The sequence below is a fragment of the Pelophylax lessonae genome, assembly GCF_965119305.1.
Source record: "Pelophylax lessonae genome assembly, chromosome: 13".
NCBI classification, from domain to species: Eukaryota; Metazoa; Chordata; class Amphibia; order Anura; family Ranidae; genus Pelophylax; species Pelophylax lessonae.
In genome coordinates, this window is record NC_138780.1 from 2,596,668 (window position 1) to 2,614,614 (window position 17,947).

General features: G+C 57.8%; 1 protein-coding gene across 3 annotated transcripts in view; it reads left to right on the forward strand.

The window, feature by feature from the left end:
- The window catches only part of SHC1 (SHC adaptor protein 1), a 47,417-nt gene that overhangs the window by 13,012 nt on the left and 16,458 nt on the right, over positions 1-17,947 (forward strand). For 2 of the 3 annotated variants that reach the window (XM_082275148.1, XM_082275149.1), the window contains 3 exons: positions 5,504-5,665; positions 15,212-15,282; positions 16,985-17,048. In XM_082275148.1, the coding sequence (XP_082131274.1) occupies positions 5,504-5,665; positions 15,212-15,282; positions 16,985-17,048 (297 nt within the window). Of the gene's footprint in view, positions 1-4,115; positions 5,666-15,211; positions 15,283-16,984; positions 17,049-17,947 lie in introns of those variants that run through there. The other variant, XM_082275147.1, reaches the window with a different exon arrangement.

Sequence of the window (17,947 nt, forward strand, 5' to 3'; positions counted from 1 at the left end):
GCTGGGACTTGTAGTACAGAGGCTGAAGGGGGATGCTGGGACTTGTAGTACAGAGGCTGAGGGGGATGCTGGGACTTGTAGTACAGAGGCTGAGGGGGATGCTGGGACTTGTAGTACAGAGGCTGAGGGGGATGCTGGGACTTGTAGTATAGAGGCTGAAGGGGGATGCTGGGACTTGTAGTACAGAGGCTGAAGGGGGATGCTGGGACTTGTAGTACAGAGTCTGAGGGAGGATGCTGGGACTTGTAGTACTTGAGGCTGAGGGAGGATGCTGGGACTTGTAGTACAGAGGCTGAGGGGGGATGCTGGGACTTGTAGTACAGAGGCTGAGGGGGATGCTTGGACTTGTAGTACAGAGGCTGAGGGGGGATGCTGGGACTTGTAGTACTTGAGGCTGAGGGGGGATGCTGGGACTTGTAGTACTTGAGGCTGAGGGGGATGCTGGGACTTGTAGTACAGAGGCTGAGGGGGGATGCTGGGACTTGTAGTACAGAGTCTGAGGGAGGATGCTGGGACTTGTAGTACTTGAGGCTGAGGGGGATGCTGGGACTTGTAGTACAGAGGCTGAGGGGGATGCTGGGACTTGTAGTATAGAGGCTGAAGGGGGATGCTGGGACTTGTAGTACAGAGTCTGAGGGAGGATGCTGGGACTTGTAGTACTTGAGGCTGAGGGAGGATGCTGGGACTTGTAGTACAGAGGCTGAGGGGGGATGCTGGGACTTGTAGTACAGAGGCTGAGGGGGATGCTTGGACTTGTAGTACAGAGGCTGAGGGGGGATGCTGGGACTTGTAGTACTTGAGGCTGAGGGGGGATGCTGGGACTTGTAGTACTTGAGGCTGAGGGGGATGCTGGGACTTGTAGTACAGAGGCTGAGGGGGGATGCTGGGACTTGTAGTACAGAGTCTGAGGGAGGATGCTGGGACTTGTAGTACTTGAGGCTGAGGGAGGATGCTGGGACTTGTAGTACAGAGGCTGAGGGGGATGCTGGGACTTGTAGTACAGAGGCTGAGGGGGATGCTGGGACTTGTAGTACAGAGGCTGAGGGGGGATGCTGGGACTTGTAGTACAGAGGCTGAGGGGGATGCTGGGACTTGTAGTACAGAGGCTGAGGGGGGATGCTGGGACTTGTAGTACAGAGGCTGAGGGGGGATGCTGGGACTTGTAGTACAGAGGCTGAGGAGGATGCTGGGACTTGTAGTACAGCAGTTGGCCCCCAGGTTTAGCTCTTCTTGGCCTCCAGCAGGGATGGAGTTAATGCCCCCCCTCCCCCCCCTCTTCCTCAGGCCAGGGCCCGGCTCCTTCCTGTGTGCTGCCTGCCATCCTGATGAGTGGGGGAGGCGGAGGACTGCAGGAAGCTGCGGGGTCCCCGGGGGCCGGCTCTGCATTCAATTAATAAAATAGCATCTGAGAAGGCCAACGGAAGGGGGGGGGGGGGGGTCAGATTATTTATAGCTCTGCCACACCGCGTAACCCATAGCAACAACTCCGCTTCCTGGAATCACACGGCACGCTTCTCTCTTCTATTACTGCCCCTCCCACCCAATGGGGGCATTTCACTCTGATTCCTGGGGTGTCTCCGCCCTCTTCCAGGTGTCTCCACCCCTTTGCTATATTTCCTCTATTACAAATTAATTTATAGCTGCTTCTGCAACAATTGGACGATTTTTTTTTTCCCCCTCACCCTATATGTGGTCACCGAGATAGGAAGTGAGCAAAATTTCCCCAACGGGGGGACACTACCAATGCGTTTGGAGTGGAGGAGGGGTGGTAATCTTGGTCAGGTGTTATTTGTCCTCCGTGACCCCCCTCTAGAGAGATACGCTAATTTCCTGTGTGGTCACCAGGACAGGAAGTGAGCAAATTCTCTCCGACGGAGGGGGGGGGGGGGAGAGAATCTCGGCATTATTTGAGGAAGATCTGCTCATTTCCTGTGTAGTCACCGGGACAGGAAGTGATGCGGATGCCGATTCTCACCCTCCCATACTTCCCTCTTTAAAGGCTTTTCCACCCAACGCTCCGGTTTCAGTTCTGTGTGGAGGCGCGAGGCGAATCGCCCCCCGGGGGTGAAATTTGTGCCCCCACCGTTCATTTGTCTGTGATGTTACGGAGGACACAGCAGGAGAAGTGAGACTCTGCAGCAGGAGGGTGGAGCTTGGAACCCCAGGTGGGACTGTCTGGCTGAAGTCTCCGCCCATAACTGAAATAGTAGCCCCTCCTCCTCGTAATTGTGAACCCCAAGTCCTCCCAATCTCCCTCCCTTTCTGAGCTGTTGTGCAGCGTCCTGCCACCGCCACTGGGTGGTGCCGTTCCAGGCCTGAGTGAACCCCAAGTCCCCCCCCCCAGTTCTCTTCCCTCTCTGAGCTGCCACAGGTGGCGCGCGTTGCAGGCTGAAATGAACCCCCCCTCCCCCACAATTGTGAACCCCAAGTCACCCCAATTTCCTTCCTCCAGTTCCTGTCACTTTCTGAGGTGCCGTGCAGCTTCCTGCCATCAGGTGGCGCTGTTCTGGGCTGGAATAAACACCCCTCCCACGATTGTGAACCCCAAGTCCCCCCAATCTCCTTCCCCTAGTTCTTGTCCTTTTCTCCACTGCCGTGTAGCGTCCTGCCCCCGCCACCAGGTGAATGACCCGCCCCCCTCCCACGATTGTGAACCCCAAGTATCCCCAATCTCCTTCCCCTAGTTCTTGCCCCTTTCTGAGTTGTGAAGCAGTGTCCTGCCACCAGGTGGTACTGTTCCAGGCAGAAGTGAACCCCAAGTCCCCCCAATCTCCGTCCTCCCAGTTCTCGTCCCTTTCTGAGATATCATGCAGCTTGCTGCCACTGGGTGGCGCCGCTGCAGGGGGATATGAGCCCCCTCCCCGATTGTAAGTCCCCCTAATCTCCCCCCAGTTCCCATCCTGCTACCGCCAATGGGTGGCACCCTTGCAGAGTAGAATGAACCCCCCTCAAATTGTTACCCCCCCCCCCCCCAAGGTCCAAGCCAGAGTGAACCCCAAGTCCCCCAATCTCTGTCCCCCCAGTTTTCATCCCTTTCTGAGCTGTCAAGCAGCTTCCTGCCACCGCCACCGGGTGGTGCCGTTCCAGACCAGAATTAACTCCCCCTCCCCCGATTCTTCACCCCAAGTCCCCCCCCATCTCCTTCCCCCAGTTCTCGTCCCTTTCTGAGCTGTCATGCAGCTTGCTGCCACCGGGTGGCGCCGTTGCAGGCGGATATGAGCCCCTTCCCCCCGATCTTCCCCCAGTTCCCATCCCTTTCTGAGCTGCTGAGCAGCATCCTGCTACCGCCACTGGGTGGCACCCTTGCAGAGTAGAAAGAACCCCCCTCGAATTGTGACCCCCCCCCAAGTTCCAAGCCAGAGACAACCCAAAGTCCCCCCAATCTCCTTCCCCCCCAGTCCCCGTCCCTTTCTGAGTTGTCATACAGCTTGCTGCCACCGGGTGGTGCCATTGCAGGCAGAAATGAACCCCCCTCCCTCGAGTTGTAAACTTCAGGTCCCCCAATCCTCCTCCCCCCCTCCCCCCTAAGTTCCAAGCCAGAGTAATGCCAAAGTCCCCCCAACCTCCTTCCCCCAGTCCCCGTCCCTTTCTGAGCTGTTGTGCAGCTTGCTGCCCTAGCCACCTGGTGGCGCCATTTCAGGCCAGAGTGAACCCCAAGTCCTCCCCAAACTCCTTCCCCCAGTTTCCATCCCTTTCTGAGCTGTCGTGCAGCTTGCTGCCACTGCCACCGGGTGGCGCCGTTCCAGGTAGGAATAAACCCCACATCCCCCCCCCCAGGCCCCCTCCCTTTCTGAGCTGCTGTGCAGCATCCTGCCATCGCCACCGGGTGGCGCCGTTCCAGGCTGGATTTCACCCCTCATTGTGAACCCTGAGTCTCCTGCCCCCAGTTTCCGTCCCTTTCTGAGCTGTCGTGCAGCTTTCTGCCACCGCCACCGGGTGGCGCAGTTCCAGGCAGAAATTAACCCCACTTTCCCCCCCAGGCCCCCCTCCCTTTCTGAGCTGCCGTGCAGCATCCTGCCACCGCCACCAGGTAGCGCCGTTCCTGGCTGGCTTTCATTGCTAGGATCCTCTCTGCGACCTTCTATTACGACTCATCCGCCTTCTAATAAGTTAAGTGTTTCCATGACAACGCAGCCCCTCGGAAACCGACGCGCGCTGTAGAACGAGAGCGGCGGTTTTCTCGCAGCCACCTGCCAGCCTGGGTGTTTAGCGCAGGATGATGTGACCTTGCTGCTAGATTGCCAGCTCTGTGGGTCCTTGAGGGAGGAGGGCGTGAGATCTAATTAGCAGATGGGTTGCTGAGTGCGGTGGGTGCGGGGCTCGGGTTACAGGCAGAGGAAATGAGGCGCGGTGATCTTTGCGTGCCGAACCTGGAGGCTGCCTTCCTGTCAGCATTGCCCGTGAGTCAGCAGAGCCGCTGTGATTGGCCGCCAGCTGCTTCTCCTGGGAACATGTGAATAGCTAATCAGGCTGCGCTGCTCCGCTCCATTCATAGATTAGCTGGACCCTTCCTTGGCCTTCACGGTGGAGGTCTCCTGAGACCGGAGCTCCTCCGTCCTTTTCCCGGTTGGGATGTCGGCTCTCCTCGTCGGCTGTTCCCCAGCCGGCTGACCTTCCTCATCTACCTGTGAAGTCACAGCACCGGTGTCCTTGGCCTTGCATCTTCTCTTCCTGTCATCGCTGGTCCATCCTCGTATCTCCTCTTCCTGCCTTCGCTGGTCCATCCTCGTATCTCCTCTTCCTGTCATCGCTGGTCCGTCCTCGTATCTCCTCTTCCTTCCTCTGGGTGTGTCGGAGGGGACACAACCAGTCCTCCGGGTAGGAGGTCGATCACGGTGGGGTTCTAATGGAAGACATCGATTGCTGAGGGCAGGAGAAGGAGGGGTGTGAATGCCATGCCGCGCCTGACCAGGCGACTCTTGGCGTCACTCTGCTGACGTCTGTGGATTATCGAAGGTCTCCCGTTGGGTCTCCTGATCCTCCTCCATGTGAGGGTCCATCTGACGTCGGGTGAGGTACCACGTTGGGGGGGGGGGTTGTGTGTAAACGTTCGGTCTCCTGGACTCACCGGACTATGAGACCCGGGCCCCCACTTTCTGTAGAGTGCAAGTTGCCGACGGGCATTATGGATCTCCTGCCGAAAACCAAGTACAACCATCTGCGCAACGAGTCCGTCAGCTCGGTGGAGGAAGCTCTGGGCGCGGGGATGCCGGCTCTTTCCATGGACATCATGGTGGCGGAGTCTTTGCCCAACTCGGCCTCCTCTTCTTCTCTGGCCCCCATGTTGCCCCTGGCTGAGCTGTCCTCTGAGTCGGAGGACAGTCCTACCACCCTCTGCTCCTTCTTCCCCAAAATGGCCAACCTCAAACTCTCCAACCCGGCCAACCTCCTCAACCTTCGCAGCTTCTCCTCCGGGTCAGGGAAGGAGATGGGCAGCCCGGGGGAGGCAGCCGACAACGCTGACAGCCCTGACTTAGGGAGGACTTTTACTGTTTTCTCTCAGGATATGAACAAGCTGAGCTGCGGGAGGAAGTCCCGGGTGGAAGGAGGACAACTGGCGGGAGACGAGTGGACGCGACATGGCAGCTTCGTCAACAAGCCCACCCGTGGATGGCTGCACCCCGATGACAAAGTGATGGGACCCGGAGTCTCCTACCTCGTCCGGGTAAGACCTCTATCCTGTATATACACCCCATACCTCCTGTATATACACCCCCATACCTCCTGTATATACACCCCCAAACCTCCTGTATATACACCCCCAAACCTCCTGTATATACACCCCCATACCTCCTGTATATACACCGCTCCGTATACACCCCATACCTCCTGTATATACACCCCCATACCTCCTGTATATACACCGCTCTGTATACACCTCCATACCTCCTGTATATACACCGCTCCATATACACCCCCATACCTCCTGTATATACACCCCCATACCTCCTGTATATACACCCCCATACCTCCTGTATATACACCGCTCCGTATACACCCCCATACCTCCTGTATATACACCCCCATACCTCCTGTATATACACCCCCATACCTCCTGTATATACACCCCCATACCTCCTGTGTATATACACCGCTCCGTATACACCCCCATACCTCCTGTATATACACCGCTCCGTATACACCCCCATACCTCCTGTATATACACCCCCATACCTCCTGTATATACACCGCTATGCCTCCTGTATATACGCTGATCGGTGTCCACCTCCATACCTCCTATATATACACCTCTATACCTCCTGTATATACACCGCTCTGTATACACCGCTATACCTCCTGTATATACACCCCCATACCTCCTGTATATACACCTCTCCGTATACACCTCTATACCTCCTGTATATACACCGCTCTGTATACACCCCCATACCTCTGTATATACACCGCTCTGTATACACCGCTATACCTCCTGTATATACACCTCTATACCTCCTGTATATACACCCCTCTGTATACACCTCTATACCTCCTGTATATACACCACTCTGTATACACCTCTATACCTCCTGTATATACACCACTCTGTATACACCTCTATACCTCCTGTATATATACACCGCTCTCTATACACCTCCGTACTTCCTGTATATACACCACTCAGTGTACACCTCTATCCTCCTCTATATACACCGCTCCATATACACCTCTATCCTGTATATACACCTCTATACCTCTCTGTATACACCCCCATACCTCCTGTATATACACCGCTCTGTTTGAATCCCAGCCAGACAGATGACACCATGAGGATTTCACCTTCCCCATAGTTTCTAATGGTAGTTGGTTAGACCGCTAGAAACTACCGACTGCCACTAGAAACTGCCGACTGCCGCTAGAAGCTGCCGACTGCCGCTAGAAACTGCCGACTGCCGCTAGAAACTGCCGACTGCCGCTAGAAACTGCCGACTGCCGCTAGAAACTGCCGACTGCCGCTAGAAACTGCCGACTGCCGCTAGAAACTAGAAACTGCCAACTGCCGCTAGAAACTACCGACTGCCGCTAGAAGCTGCCGACTGCCGCTAGAAACTGCCGACTGCCGCTAGAAGCTGCCGACTGCCGCTAGAAACTGCCGCTAGAAACTACCGACTACCTCTAGAAACTTTGGAAGCGACCACTAGGCCGTATCTTGGGGTAGCAGCCCAGACCCCTTAACAAGGGTCCACTGCCTTTCATCCAGTCGGGCCAGATTGATTTGGAGTTAATTTCCCCAAGTGGCCCCTCTCTCACCTACCTCCCACCCACAGACCCTCTCTCACCTTCCACCCACCCACAGACCCTCTCTCATCTTCCACCCACCCACAGACCCTCTCTCACCTTCCACCCACCCACAGACCCTCTCTCACCTTCCACCCACCCACAGACCCTCTCTCACCTTCCACCCACCCACAGACCCTCTCTCACCCACCACCCACCCACAGACCCTCTCACCTTCCACCCACCCACAGACCCTCTCTCACCCACCACCCACCCACAGACCCTCTCTTACCTTCCACCCACCCACAGACCCTCTCTCACCTTCCACCCACCCACAGACCCTCTCTCACCTTCCACCCACCCACAGACCCTCTCTCACCTTCCACCCACAGACCCTCTCTCACCTTCCACCCACCCACAGACCCTCTCTCACCCACCCACAGACCCTCTCTCACCCACCCACAGACCCTCTCTCACCCACCACCCACCCACAGACCCTCTCTCACCTTCCACCCACCCACAGACTCTCTCTCACCTTCCGCCCACCCACAGACCCTCTCTCACCCACCCACAGACCCTCTCTCACCCACCCACAGACTCTCTCTCACCCACCACCCACCCACAGACCCTCTCTCACCTTCCACCCACCCACAGACCCTCTCTCACCTTCCACCCACCCACAGACCCTCTCTCACCTTCCACCCACCCACAGACCCTCTCTCACCCACCCACAGACCCTCTCTCACCCACCCACAGACCCTCTCTCACCCACCACCCACCCACAGACCCTCTCTCACCTTCCACCCACCCACAGACCCTCTCTCACCTTCCACCCACCCACAGACCCTCTCTCACCTTCCACCCACCCACAGACCCTCTCTCACCTTCCACCCACAGACCCTCTCTCACCTTCCACCCACAGACCCTCTCTCCCCTTCCACCCACCCACAGACCCTAGCTGTGGGTGGGTGGAAGCTAGAAACTACCGACTGCCGCTAGAAACTGCCGACTGCCGCTAGAAACTGCCGACTGCCGCTAGAAACTGCCGACTGCCGCTAGAAACTGCCGACTGCCGCTAGAAACTGCCGACTGCCTCTAGAAACTGCCGACTGCCTCTAGAAACTGCCGACTGCCTCTAGAAACTGCCGACTGCCGCTAGAAACTGCCGACTGCCGCTAGAAACTGCCGACTGCCGCTAGAAACTGCCGACTGCCGCTAGAAACTGCCGACTGCCGCTAGAAACTACCGACTGCCGCTAGAAACTACCGACTGCCGCTAGAAACTACCGACTGCCGCTAGAAACTACCGACTGCCGCTAGAAACTACCGACTACCTCTAGAAACTACCGACTACCTCTAGAAACTTTGGAAGCGACCACTAGGCCGTATCTTGGGGTAGCAGCCCAGACCCCTTAACAAGGGTCCACTGCCTTTCATCCAGTCGGGCCAGATTGATTTGGAGTTAATTTCCCCAAGTGGCCCCTCCCTCACCCACCACCCACCCACAGACCCTCTCTCACCTTCCACCCACCCACAGACCCTCCCTCACCTTCCACCCACCCACAGACCCTCTCTCACCTTCCACCCACCCACAGACCCTCCCTCACCTTCCACCCACCCACAGACCCTCTCTCACCTTCCACCCACCCACAGACCCTCTCTCACCTTCCACCCACCCACAGACCCTCTCTCACCTACCACCCACCCACAGACCCTCTCTCACCTTCCACCCACCCACAGACCCTCTCTCACCTTCCACCCACCCACAGACCCTCTCTAACCTTCCACCCACAGACCCTCTCTCACCCACCCACAGACCCTCTCTCACCTTCCACCCACCCACAGACCCTCTCTCACCTACCACCCACCCACAGACCCTCTCTCACCTTCCACCCACCCACAGACCCTCTCTCACCCACCCACAGACCCTCTCTCACCTTCCACCCACCCACAGACCCTCCCTCACCTTCCACCCACCCACAGACCCTCTCTCACCTTCCACCCACCCACAGACCCTCTCTCACCTTCCACCCACCCACAGACCCTCCCTCACCTTCCACCCACCCACAGACCCTCTCTCACCTTCCACCCACCCACAGACCCTCTCTCACCTACCACCCACCCACAGACCCTCTCTCACCTACCACCCACCCACACACCCTCTCTCACCTACCACCCACCCACAGACCCTCCCTCACCTTCCACCCACCCACAGACCCTCTCTCACCTACCACCCACCCACAGACCCTCTCTCACCTACTACCCACCCACAGACCCTCTCTCACCTTCCACCCACCCACAGACCCTCTCTCACCTTCCACCCACAGACCCTCTCTCACCTACCACCCACCCACAGACCCTCTCTCACCTTCCACCCACCCACAGACCCTCTCTCACCTTCCACCCACCCACAGACCCTCTCTCACCTTCCACCCACCCACAGACCCTCTCTCACCTTCCACCCACCCACAGACCCTCTCTCACCTTCCACCCACCCACAGACCCTCTCTCACCTACTACCCACCCACAGACCCTCTCTCACCTTCCACCCACCCACAGACCCTCTCTCACCTTCCACCCACAGACCCTCTCTCACCTTCCACCCACAGACCCTCTCTCACCTTCCACCCACCCACAGACCCTAGCTGTGGGTGGGTGGAAGCTAGAAACTACCGACTGCCGCTAGAAACTGCCGACTGCCGCTAGAAACTGCCGACTGCCGCTAGAAACTGCCGACTGCCGCTAGAAACTGCCGACTGCCGCTAGAAACTGCCGACTGCCTCTAGAAACTGCCGACTGCCGCTAGAAACTGCCGACTGCCGCTAGAAACTGCCGACTGCCGCTAGAAACTGCCGACTGCCGCTAGAAACTACCGACTGCCGCTAGAAACTACCGACTGCCGCTAGAAACTACCGACTGCCGCTAGAAACTACCGACTGCCGCTAGAAACTACCGACTGCCGCTAGAAACTACCGACTGCCGCTAGAAACTGCCGACTGCCGCTAGAAACTGCCGACTGCCGCTAGAAACTGCCGACTGCCGCTAGAAACTGCCGACTGCCTCTAGAAACTGCCGACTTCCTCCAGAAACTGCCGACTGCCTCCAGAAACTGCCGACTGCCTCCAGAAACTGCCGACTGCCGCTAGAAACTGCCGACTGCCGCTAGAAACTGCCGACTGCCGCTAGAAACTGCCGACTGCCGCTAGAAACTGCCGACTGCCGCTAGAAACTGCCGACTGCCGCTAGAAACTGCCGACTGCCGCTAGAAACTACCGACTGCCGCTAGAAACTACCGACTACCTCTAGAAACTTTGGAAGCGACCACTAGGCCGTATCTTGGGGTAGCAGCCCAGACCCCTTAACAAGGGTCCACTGCCTTTCATCCAGTCGGGCCAGATTGATTTGGAGTTAATTTCCCCAAGTGGCCCCTCCCTCACCCACCACCCACCCACAGACCCTCTCTCACCTTCCACCCACCCACAGACCCTCCCTCACCTTCCACCCACCCACAGACCCTCTCTCACCTTCCACCCACCCACAGACCCTCCCTCACCTTCCACCCACCCACAGACCCTCTCTCACCTTCCACCCACCCACAGACCCTCTCTCACCTACCACCCACCCACAGACCCTCTCTCACCTTCCACCCACCCACAGACCCTCTCTCACCTACCACCCACCCACAGACCCTCTCTCACCTTCCACCCACCCACAGACCCTCTCTCACCTTCCACCCACAGACCCTCTCTCACCCACCCACAGACCCTCTCTCACCTTCCACCCACCCACAGACCCTCTCTCACCTACCACCCACCCACAGACCCTCTCTCACCTTCCACCCACCCACAGACCCTCTCTCACCCACCCACAGACCCTCTCTCACCTTCCACCCACCCACAGACCCTCTCTCACCCACCCACAGACCCTCTCTCACCTACCACCCACCCACAGACCCTCTCTCACCTTCCACCCACCCACAGACCCTCTCTCACCTTCCTTCCACCCACAGACCCTCTCTCACCTTCCACCCACAGACCCTCTCTCACCTACCACCCACCCACAGACCCTCTCTCACCTTCCACCCACCCACAGACCCTCTCTCACCTTCCACCCACCCACAGACCCTCCCTCACCTTCCACCCACCCACAGACCCTCTCTCACCTTCCACCCACCCACAGACCCTCTCTCACCTTCCACCCACCCACAGACCCTCTCTCACCTTCCACCCACCCACAGACCCTCTCTCACCTTCCACCCACCCACAGACCCTCTCTCACCTTCCACCCACAGACCCTCTCTCACCTTCCACCCACCCACAGACCCTCTCTCACCTTCCACCCACCCACAGACCCTCTCTCACCTTCCACCCACCCACAGACCCTCCCTCACCTTCCACCCACCCACAGACCCTCTCTCACCTTCCACCCACCCACAGACCCTCTCTCACCTACTACCCACCCACAGACCCTCTCTCACCTACTACCCACCCACAGACCCTCTCTCACCTTCCACCCACCCACAGACCCTCTCTCACCCACCACCCACCCACAGACCCTCTCTCACCTACTACCCACCCACAGACCCTCTCTCACCTACTACCCACTCACAGACCCTCTCTCACCTTCCACCCACCCACAGACCCTCTCTCACCCACCACCCACCCACAGACCCTCTCTCACCTACTACCCACCCACAGACCCTCTCTCACCTTCCACCCACCCACAGACCCTCTCTCACCTTCCACCCACCCACAGACCCTCTCTCACCTTCCACCCACCCACAGACCCTCTCTCACCTTCCACCCACCCACAGACCCTCTCTCACCTTCCACCCACCCACAGACCCTCTCTCACCTTCCACCCACCCACAGACCCTCTCTCACCTACTACCCACCCACAGACCCTCTCTCACCTTCCACCCACCCACAGACCCTCTCTCACCTTCCACCCACCCACAGACCCTCTCTCACCTTCCACCCACCCACAGACCCTCTCTCACCTTCCACCCACCCACAGACCCTCTCTCACCTTCCACCCACCCACAGACCCTCTCTCACCTTCCACCCACCCACAGACCCTCTCTCACCTTCCACCCACCCACAGACCCTCTCTCACCTTCCACCCACAGACCCTCTCTCACCTTCCACCCACCCACAGACCCTCTCTCACCTTCCACCCACCCACAGACCCTCTCTCACCTACTACCCACCCACAGACCCTCTCTCACCTTCCACCCACCCACAGACCCTCTCTCACCTACTACCCACCCACAGACCCTCTCTCACCTTCCACCCACCCACAGACTCTCTCTCACCTACCACCCACCCACAGACCCTCTCTCACCTTCCACCCACCCACAGACCCTCTCTCACCTTCCACCCACCCACAGACCCTCTCTCACCTTCCACCCACCCACAGACCCTCTCTCACCTTCCACCCACCCACAGACCCTCTCTCACCTTCCACCCACCCACAGACCCTCTCTCACCTTCCACCCACCCACAGACCCTCTCTCACCTTCCACCCACAGACCCTCTCTCACCTTCCACCCACCCACAGACCCTCTCTCACCTTCCACCCACCCACAGACCCTCTCTCACCTACTACCCACCCACAGACCCTCTCTCACCTTCCACCCACCCACAGACCCTCTCTCACCTACTACCCACCCACAGACCCTCTCTCACCTTCCACCCACCCACAGACCCTCTCTCACCTTCCACCCACCCACAGACCCTCTCTCACCTACTACCCACCCACAGACCCTCTCTCACCTTCCACCCACCCACAGACCCTCTCTCACCTACTACCCACCCACAGACCCTCTCTCACCTTCCACCCACCCACAGACTCTCTCTCACCTACCACCCACCCACAGACCCTCTCTCACCTTCCACCCACCCACAGACCCTCTCTCACCTTCCACCCACCCACAGACCCTCTCTCACCTACCACCCACCCACAGACTCTCTCTCACCTACCACCCACCCACAGACCCTCTCTCACCTTCCACCCACCCACAGACTCTCTCTCACCTACCACCCACCCACAGACCCTCTCTCACCTTCCACCCACCCACAGACCCTCTCTCACCTTCCACCCACCCACAGACCCTCTCTCACCTACTACCCACCCACAGACCCTCTCTCACCTTCCACCCACCCACAGACCCTCTCTCACCTTCCACCCACAGACCCTCTCTCACCTTCCACCCACCCACAGACCCTCTCTCACCTTCCACCCACCCACAGACCCTCTCTCACCTTCCACCCACCCACAGACCCTCTCTCACCTTCCACCCACAGACCCTCTCTCACCTTCCACCCACCCACAGACCCTCTCTCACCTTCCACCCACCCACAGACCCTCTCTCACCTACTACCCACCCACAGACCCTCTCTCACCTTCCACCCACCCACAGACCCTCTCTCACCTACTACCCACCCACAGACCCTCTCTCACCTTCCACCCACCCACAGACCCTCTCTCACCTTCCACCCACCCACAGACTCTCTCTCACCTACCACCCACCCACAGACCCTCTCTCACCTTCCACCCACCCACAGACCCTCTCTCACCTTCCACCCACCCACAGACCCTCTCTCACCTTCCACCCACCCACAGACCCTCTCTCACCTTCCACCCACCCACAGACCCTCTCTCACCTTCCACCCACCCACAGACTCTCTCTCACCTACCACCCACCCACAGACCCTCTCTCACCTTCCACCCACCCACAGACCCTCTCTCACCTTCCACCCACCCACAGACCCTCTCTCACCTTCCACCCACAGACCCTCTCTCACCTACCACCCACCCACAGACCCTCTCTCACCTACTACCCACCCACAGACCCTCTCTCACCTACCACCCACCCACAGACCCTCTCTCACCTTCCACCCACCCACAGACCCTCTCTCACCTTCCACCCACCCACAGACCCTCTCTCACCTTCCACCCACCCACAGACCCTCTCTCACCTTCCACCCACCCACAGACCCTCTCTCACCTTCCACCCACCCACAGACCCTCTCTCACCTTCCACCCACCCACAGACCCTCTCTCACCTTCCACCCACCCACAGACCCTCTCTCACCTTCCACCCACCCACAGACCCTCTCTCACCTTCCACCCACCCACAGACCCTCTCTCACCTTCCACCCACCCACAGACCCTCTCTCACCTTCCACCCACCCACAGACCCTCTCTCACCTTCCACCCACCCACAGACCCTCTCTCACCTTCCACCCACCCACAGACCCTCTCTCACCTTCCACCCACCCACAGACCCTCTCTCACCTTCCACCCACAGACCCTCTCTCACCTACTACCCACCCACAGACCCTCTCTCACCTACCACCCACCCACAGACCCTCTCTCACCTTCCACCCACCCACAGACCCTCTCTCACCTTCCACCCACCCACAGACCCTCTCTCACCTTCCACCCACCCACAGACCCTCTCTCACCTTCCACCCACCCACAGACCCTCTCTCACCTTCCACCCACCCACAGACCCTCTCTCACCTTCCACCCACCCACAGACCCTCTCTCACCTTCCACCCACAGACCCTCTCTCACCTTCCACCCACCCACAGACCCTCTCTCACCTACCACCCACCCACAGACTCTCTCTCACCCACCCACCCACAGACCCTCTCTCACCCACCCACAGACCCTCTCTCACCTACCACCCACCCACAGACCCTCTCTCACCTACCACCCACCCACAGACCCTCTCTCACCTTCCACCCACCCACAGACCCTCTCTCACCTACCACCCACCCACAGACCCTCTCTCACCTACCACCCACCCACAGACCCTCTATTGAGCAGGTCAGTCCAGGGCAGCCATCAACTTAAAAAAAAAAAAACCTTAACCATAGAGAATTGTCTTCCTGTGTCACTCCTCCTCCTCCTCTCTCATTGGACGTCTCTCTTCCTGTGTCACTCCTCCTCCTCCTCTCTCATTGGACGTCTCTCTTCCTGTATTGCAGTATATGGGCTGTGTGGAGGTCCTGCAGTCTATGAGGGCTCTGGACTTCAATACCAGGACACAAGTCACAAGGTAGGAGGTGTGGGGGTGTGGCCGTATGATGTGGTGTGGGGGTGTGGCCGTGTGTGGGGGTGTGGCTGTATGATGTGGTGTGGGGGTGTGGCCGCATGATGTGGTGTGGGGGTGTGGCCGTATGATGTGGTCACATGACAGGGAAGGGAGGTCCCCCGTGTGTATATATTGGAGCTCAGTACAACCTCCCCATTGATGGTGTTCTGTAGTTCTATCCATAGATACAGCACAGTGAGCGAGCGTTGTCACCCTCAGACTGGGCTACAGAACACCTCCTACTCAGTGTATGTGTGGAGAGGTGGATGTGTCCTGTAGTCCCGTCCTAGGGTGACAACACTGATCTCCCAGTGAATACAATAAAGGGGCGGGCATTGTCACCTTGGGACAGAACTACAGAACACCTTCCCATATGTTATGGAGAGAAGATGATGAGGGGGTGTTCTGTAGTCTAGGACATGTTTAATTCACTGCACTGTATCTATAGAACATCAGCATTGTTACCCCGGGGTGAGACTACAGAACACCTCCACCTCTCATCTCCATAGCATGGGGGGAGTGTTCTGTAGTCCTAGGGTGGCAATGCTGCTGTTCTATAAATACAGTGCAGTGAATGAACATTGTCATCCTGGCATCAGACTACAGAACACCTCCACCTTTTATCTCCATAGCATTGGGTGGTTATTCTGTAGTCCTACCATAGGGTGACAACGCTGCTGTCTCATAGATGCAGTACAGAGAACAAACATTGTCACCCTAGGATGGGACTACAGAACACCTCCACCTCTCATTACCATAGCGTGGGGGGTATTCTGTAGTTCCACTGTAGGGTGACAACGCTGATGTCACCCTAAGAGAAGACTACAGAATATCTCCCCCTATGCTATGGTGATGAGGTGGAGGTGTCCTGTAGTCCCATCCTAGGGTGACAGCGTTCATTCACTGTATACTGTATCTATAGAACCGCAGCGTTGTCACCCTAAAGTAGGACTACAGAATACCTCCCCCCTTTGTTATGGAGATGAGGAGAGGTGGAGGTGTTTTGTAGTCTTGTCACAGGGTGACCGCACTGCTCTTCCAAAGATACGGTACATTGAGTGTCACATGAGGACAACACTACAAAACACCTCCGCTTCTCTTCATTTCCTCCATTAGGACATTGTGCTCATTCCCTGTATATCTATGGAACGGCAGAACACCTCCCAATAGGTCATGGAGAGGTGGAGGTGTTTTGTAGTCTTATCCAAGTTTGGCAATGCCCAAATCTATGGAAGAGCAATTTTGTCACCCTGGGATAGGACTACAGAACACCTCCCGTAATGTCATGGAGAGGTGGAGGTGTTCTGTAGTTTTGTCCCAGGTGCATTGAATGAGCGTTGTCACCCTAGGACAAGACTACAGAACACCTCCATCTCTCCTCATTTCCATAACCTGTTGGGAGGTTCTCATTCCCTGTACATTACCTATGGAAGGGCAGCGCTGTCACCCTAGGGCTGGACTACAGAACACCTCCCCATATGTTGAGAGGTGGAGGTGTTTTGTAGTTTTTTTCTAGTGTGACAACCCCCATATCTATGGAAGAGCAGCGTTGTAACCCTGAGACAGGACTACAGAACACCCCCCTCCCCGATGTTATGGAGATGACTTCTAACCCTACAATTGTCCTGTGTGACTGACCGGTGTCCCCCTCTCCTCTCCTCTACAGAGAAGCCATCAGCCTGGTGTGCGATGCCGTCCCCGGGGCCAAGGGGGCTCTGCGGAGGAGGAAGGTGAGTGCCCCCCCTCCCCCGGTATGTTTCATGGCGTGTTTTCCTACCTGAGGGCGGGGTTTTATCTCTGCCCCTCCCCTGGGGAGTAAGGGAGAACATCTTTTATAAAAACTGACCTCCATCCTCCGGGTGTACAGGCTCCTCCCCCTGGACTGAAATCCTCCCTCCATCCTCCGGGTGTACCGACTCCTCCCCCTGGACTGAAATCCTCCCTCCATCCTCCGGGTGTACTGGCTCCTCCCCCTGGACTGAAATCCTCCCTCCATCCTCCGGGTGTACCGACTCCTCCCCCTGGACTGAAATCCTCCCTCCATCCTCCGGGTGTACCGACTCCTCCCCCTGGACTGAAATCCTCCCTCCATCCTCCGGGTGTACCGGCTCCTCCCCCTGGACTGAAATCCTCCCTCCATCCTCCGGGTGTACCGACTCCTCCCCCTGGACTGAAATCCTCCCTCCATCCTCCGAATGTACCGACTACTCCCCCTGGACTGAAATCCTCCCTCCATCCTCCGGGTGTACCGGCTCCTCCCCCTGGACTGAAATCCTCCCTCCATCCTCCGAATGTACCGACTACTCCCCCTGGATTGAAATCCTCCCTCCATCCTCCGGGTGTACAGGCTCCTCCCCCCTGGACTGAAATCCCCTCCCCCAGGTGTACAGGCTCCTCCCCCTGGACTGAAATCCTCCCTCTGTCCTCCGGGTGTACAGGCTCCTCCCCCTGGACTGAAATCCTCCCTCCATCCTCCGGGTGTACCGGCTCCTCCCCCCTGGACTGAAATCCTCCCTCCATCCTCCGAATGTACCGACTACTCCCCCTGGACTGAAATCCTCCCTCCATCCTCCGGGTGTACAGGCTCCTCCCCCCTGGACTGAAATCCCCTCCCCCAGGTGTACAGGCT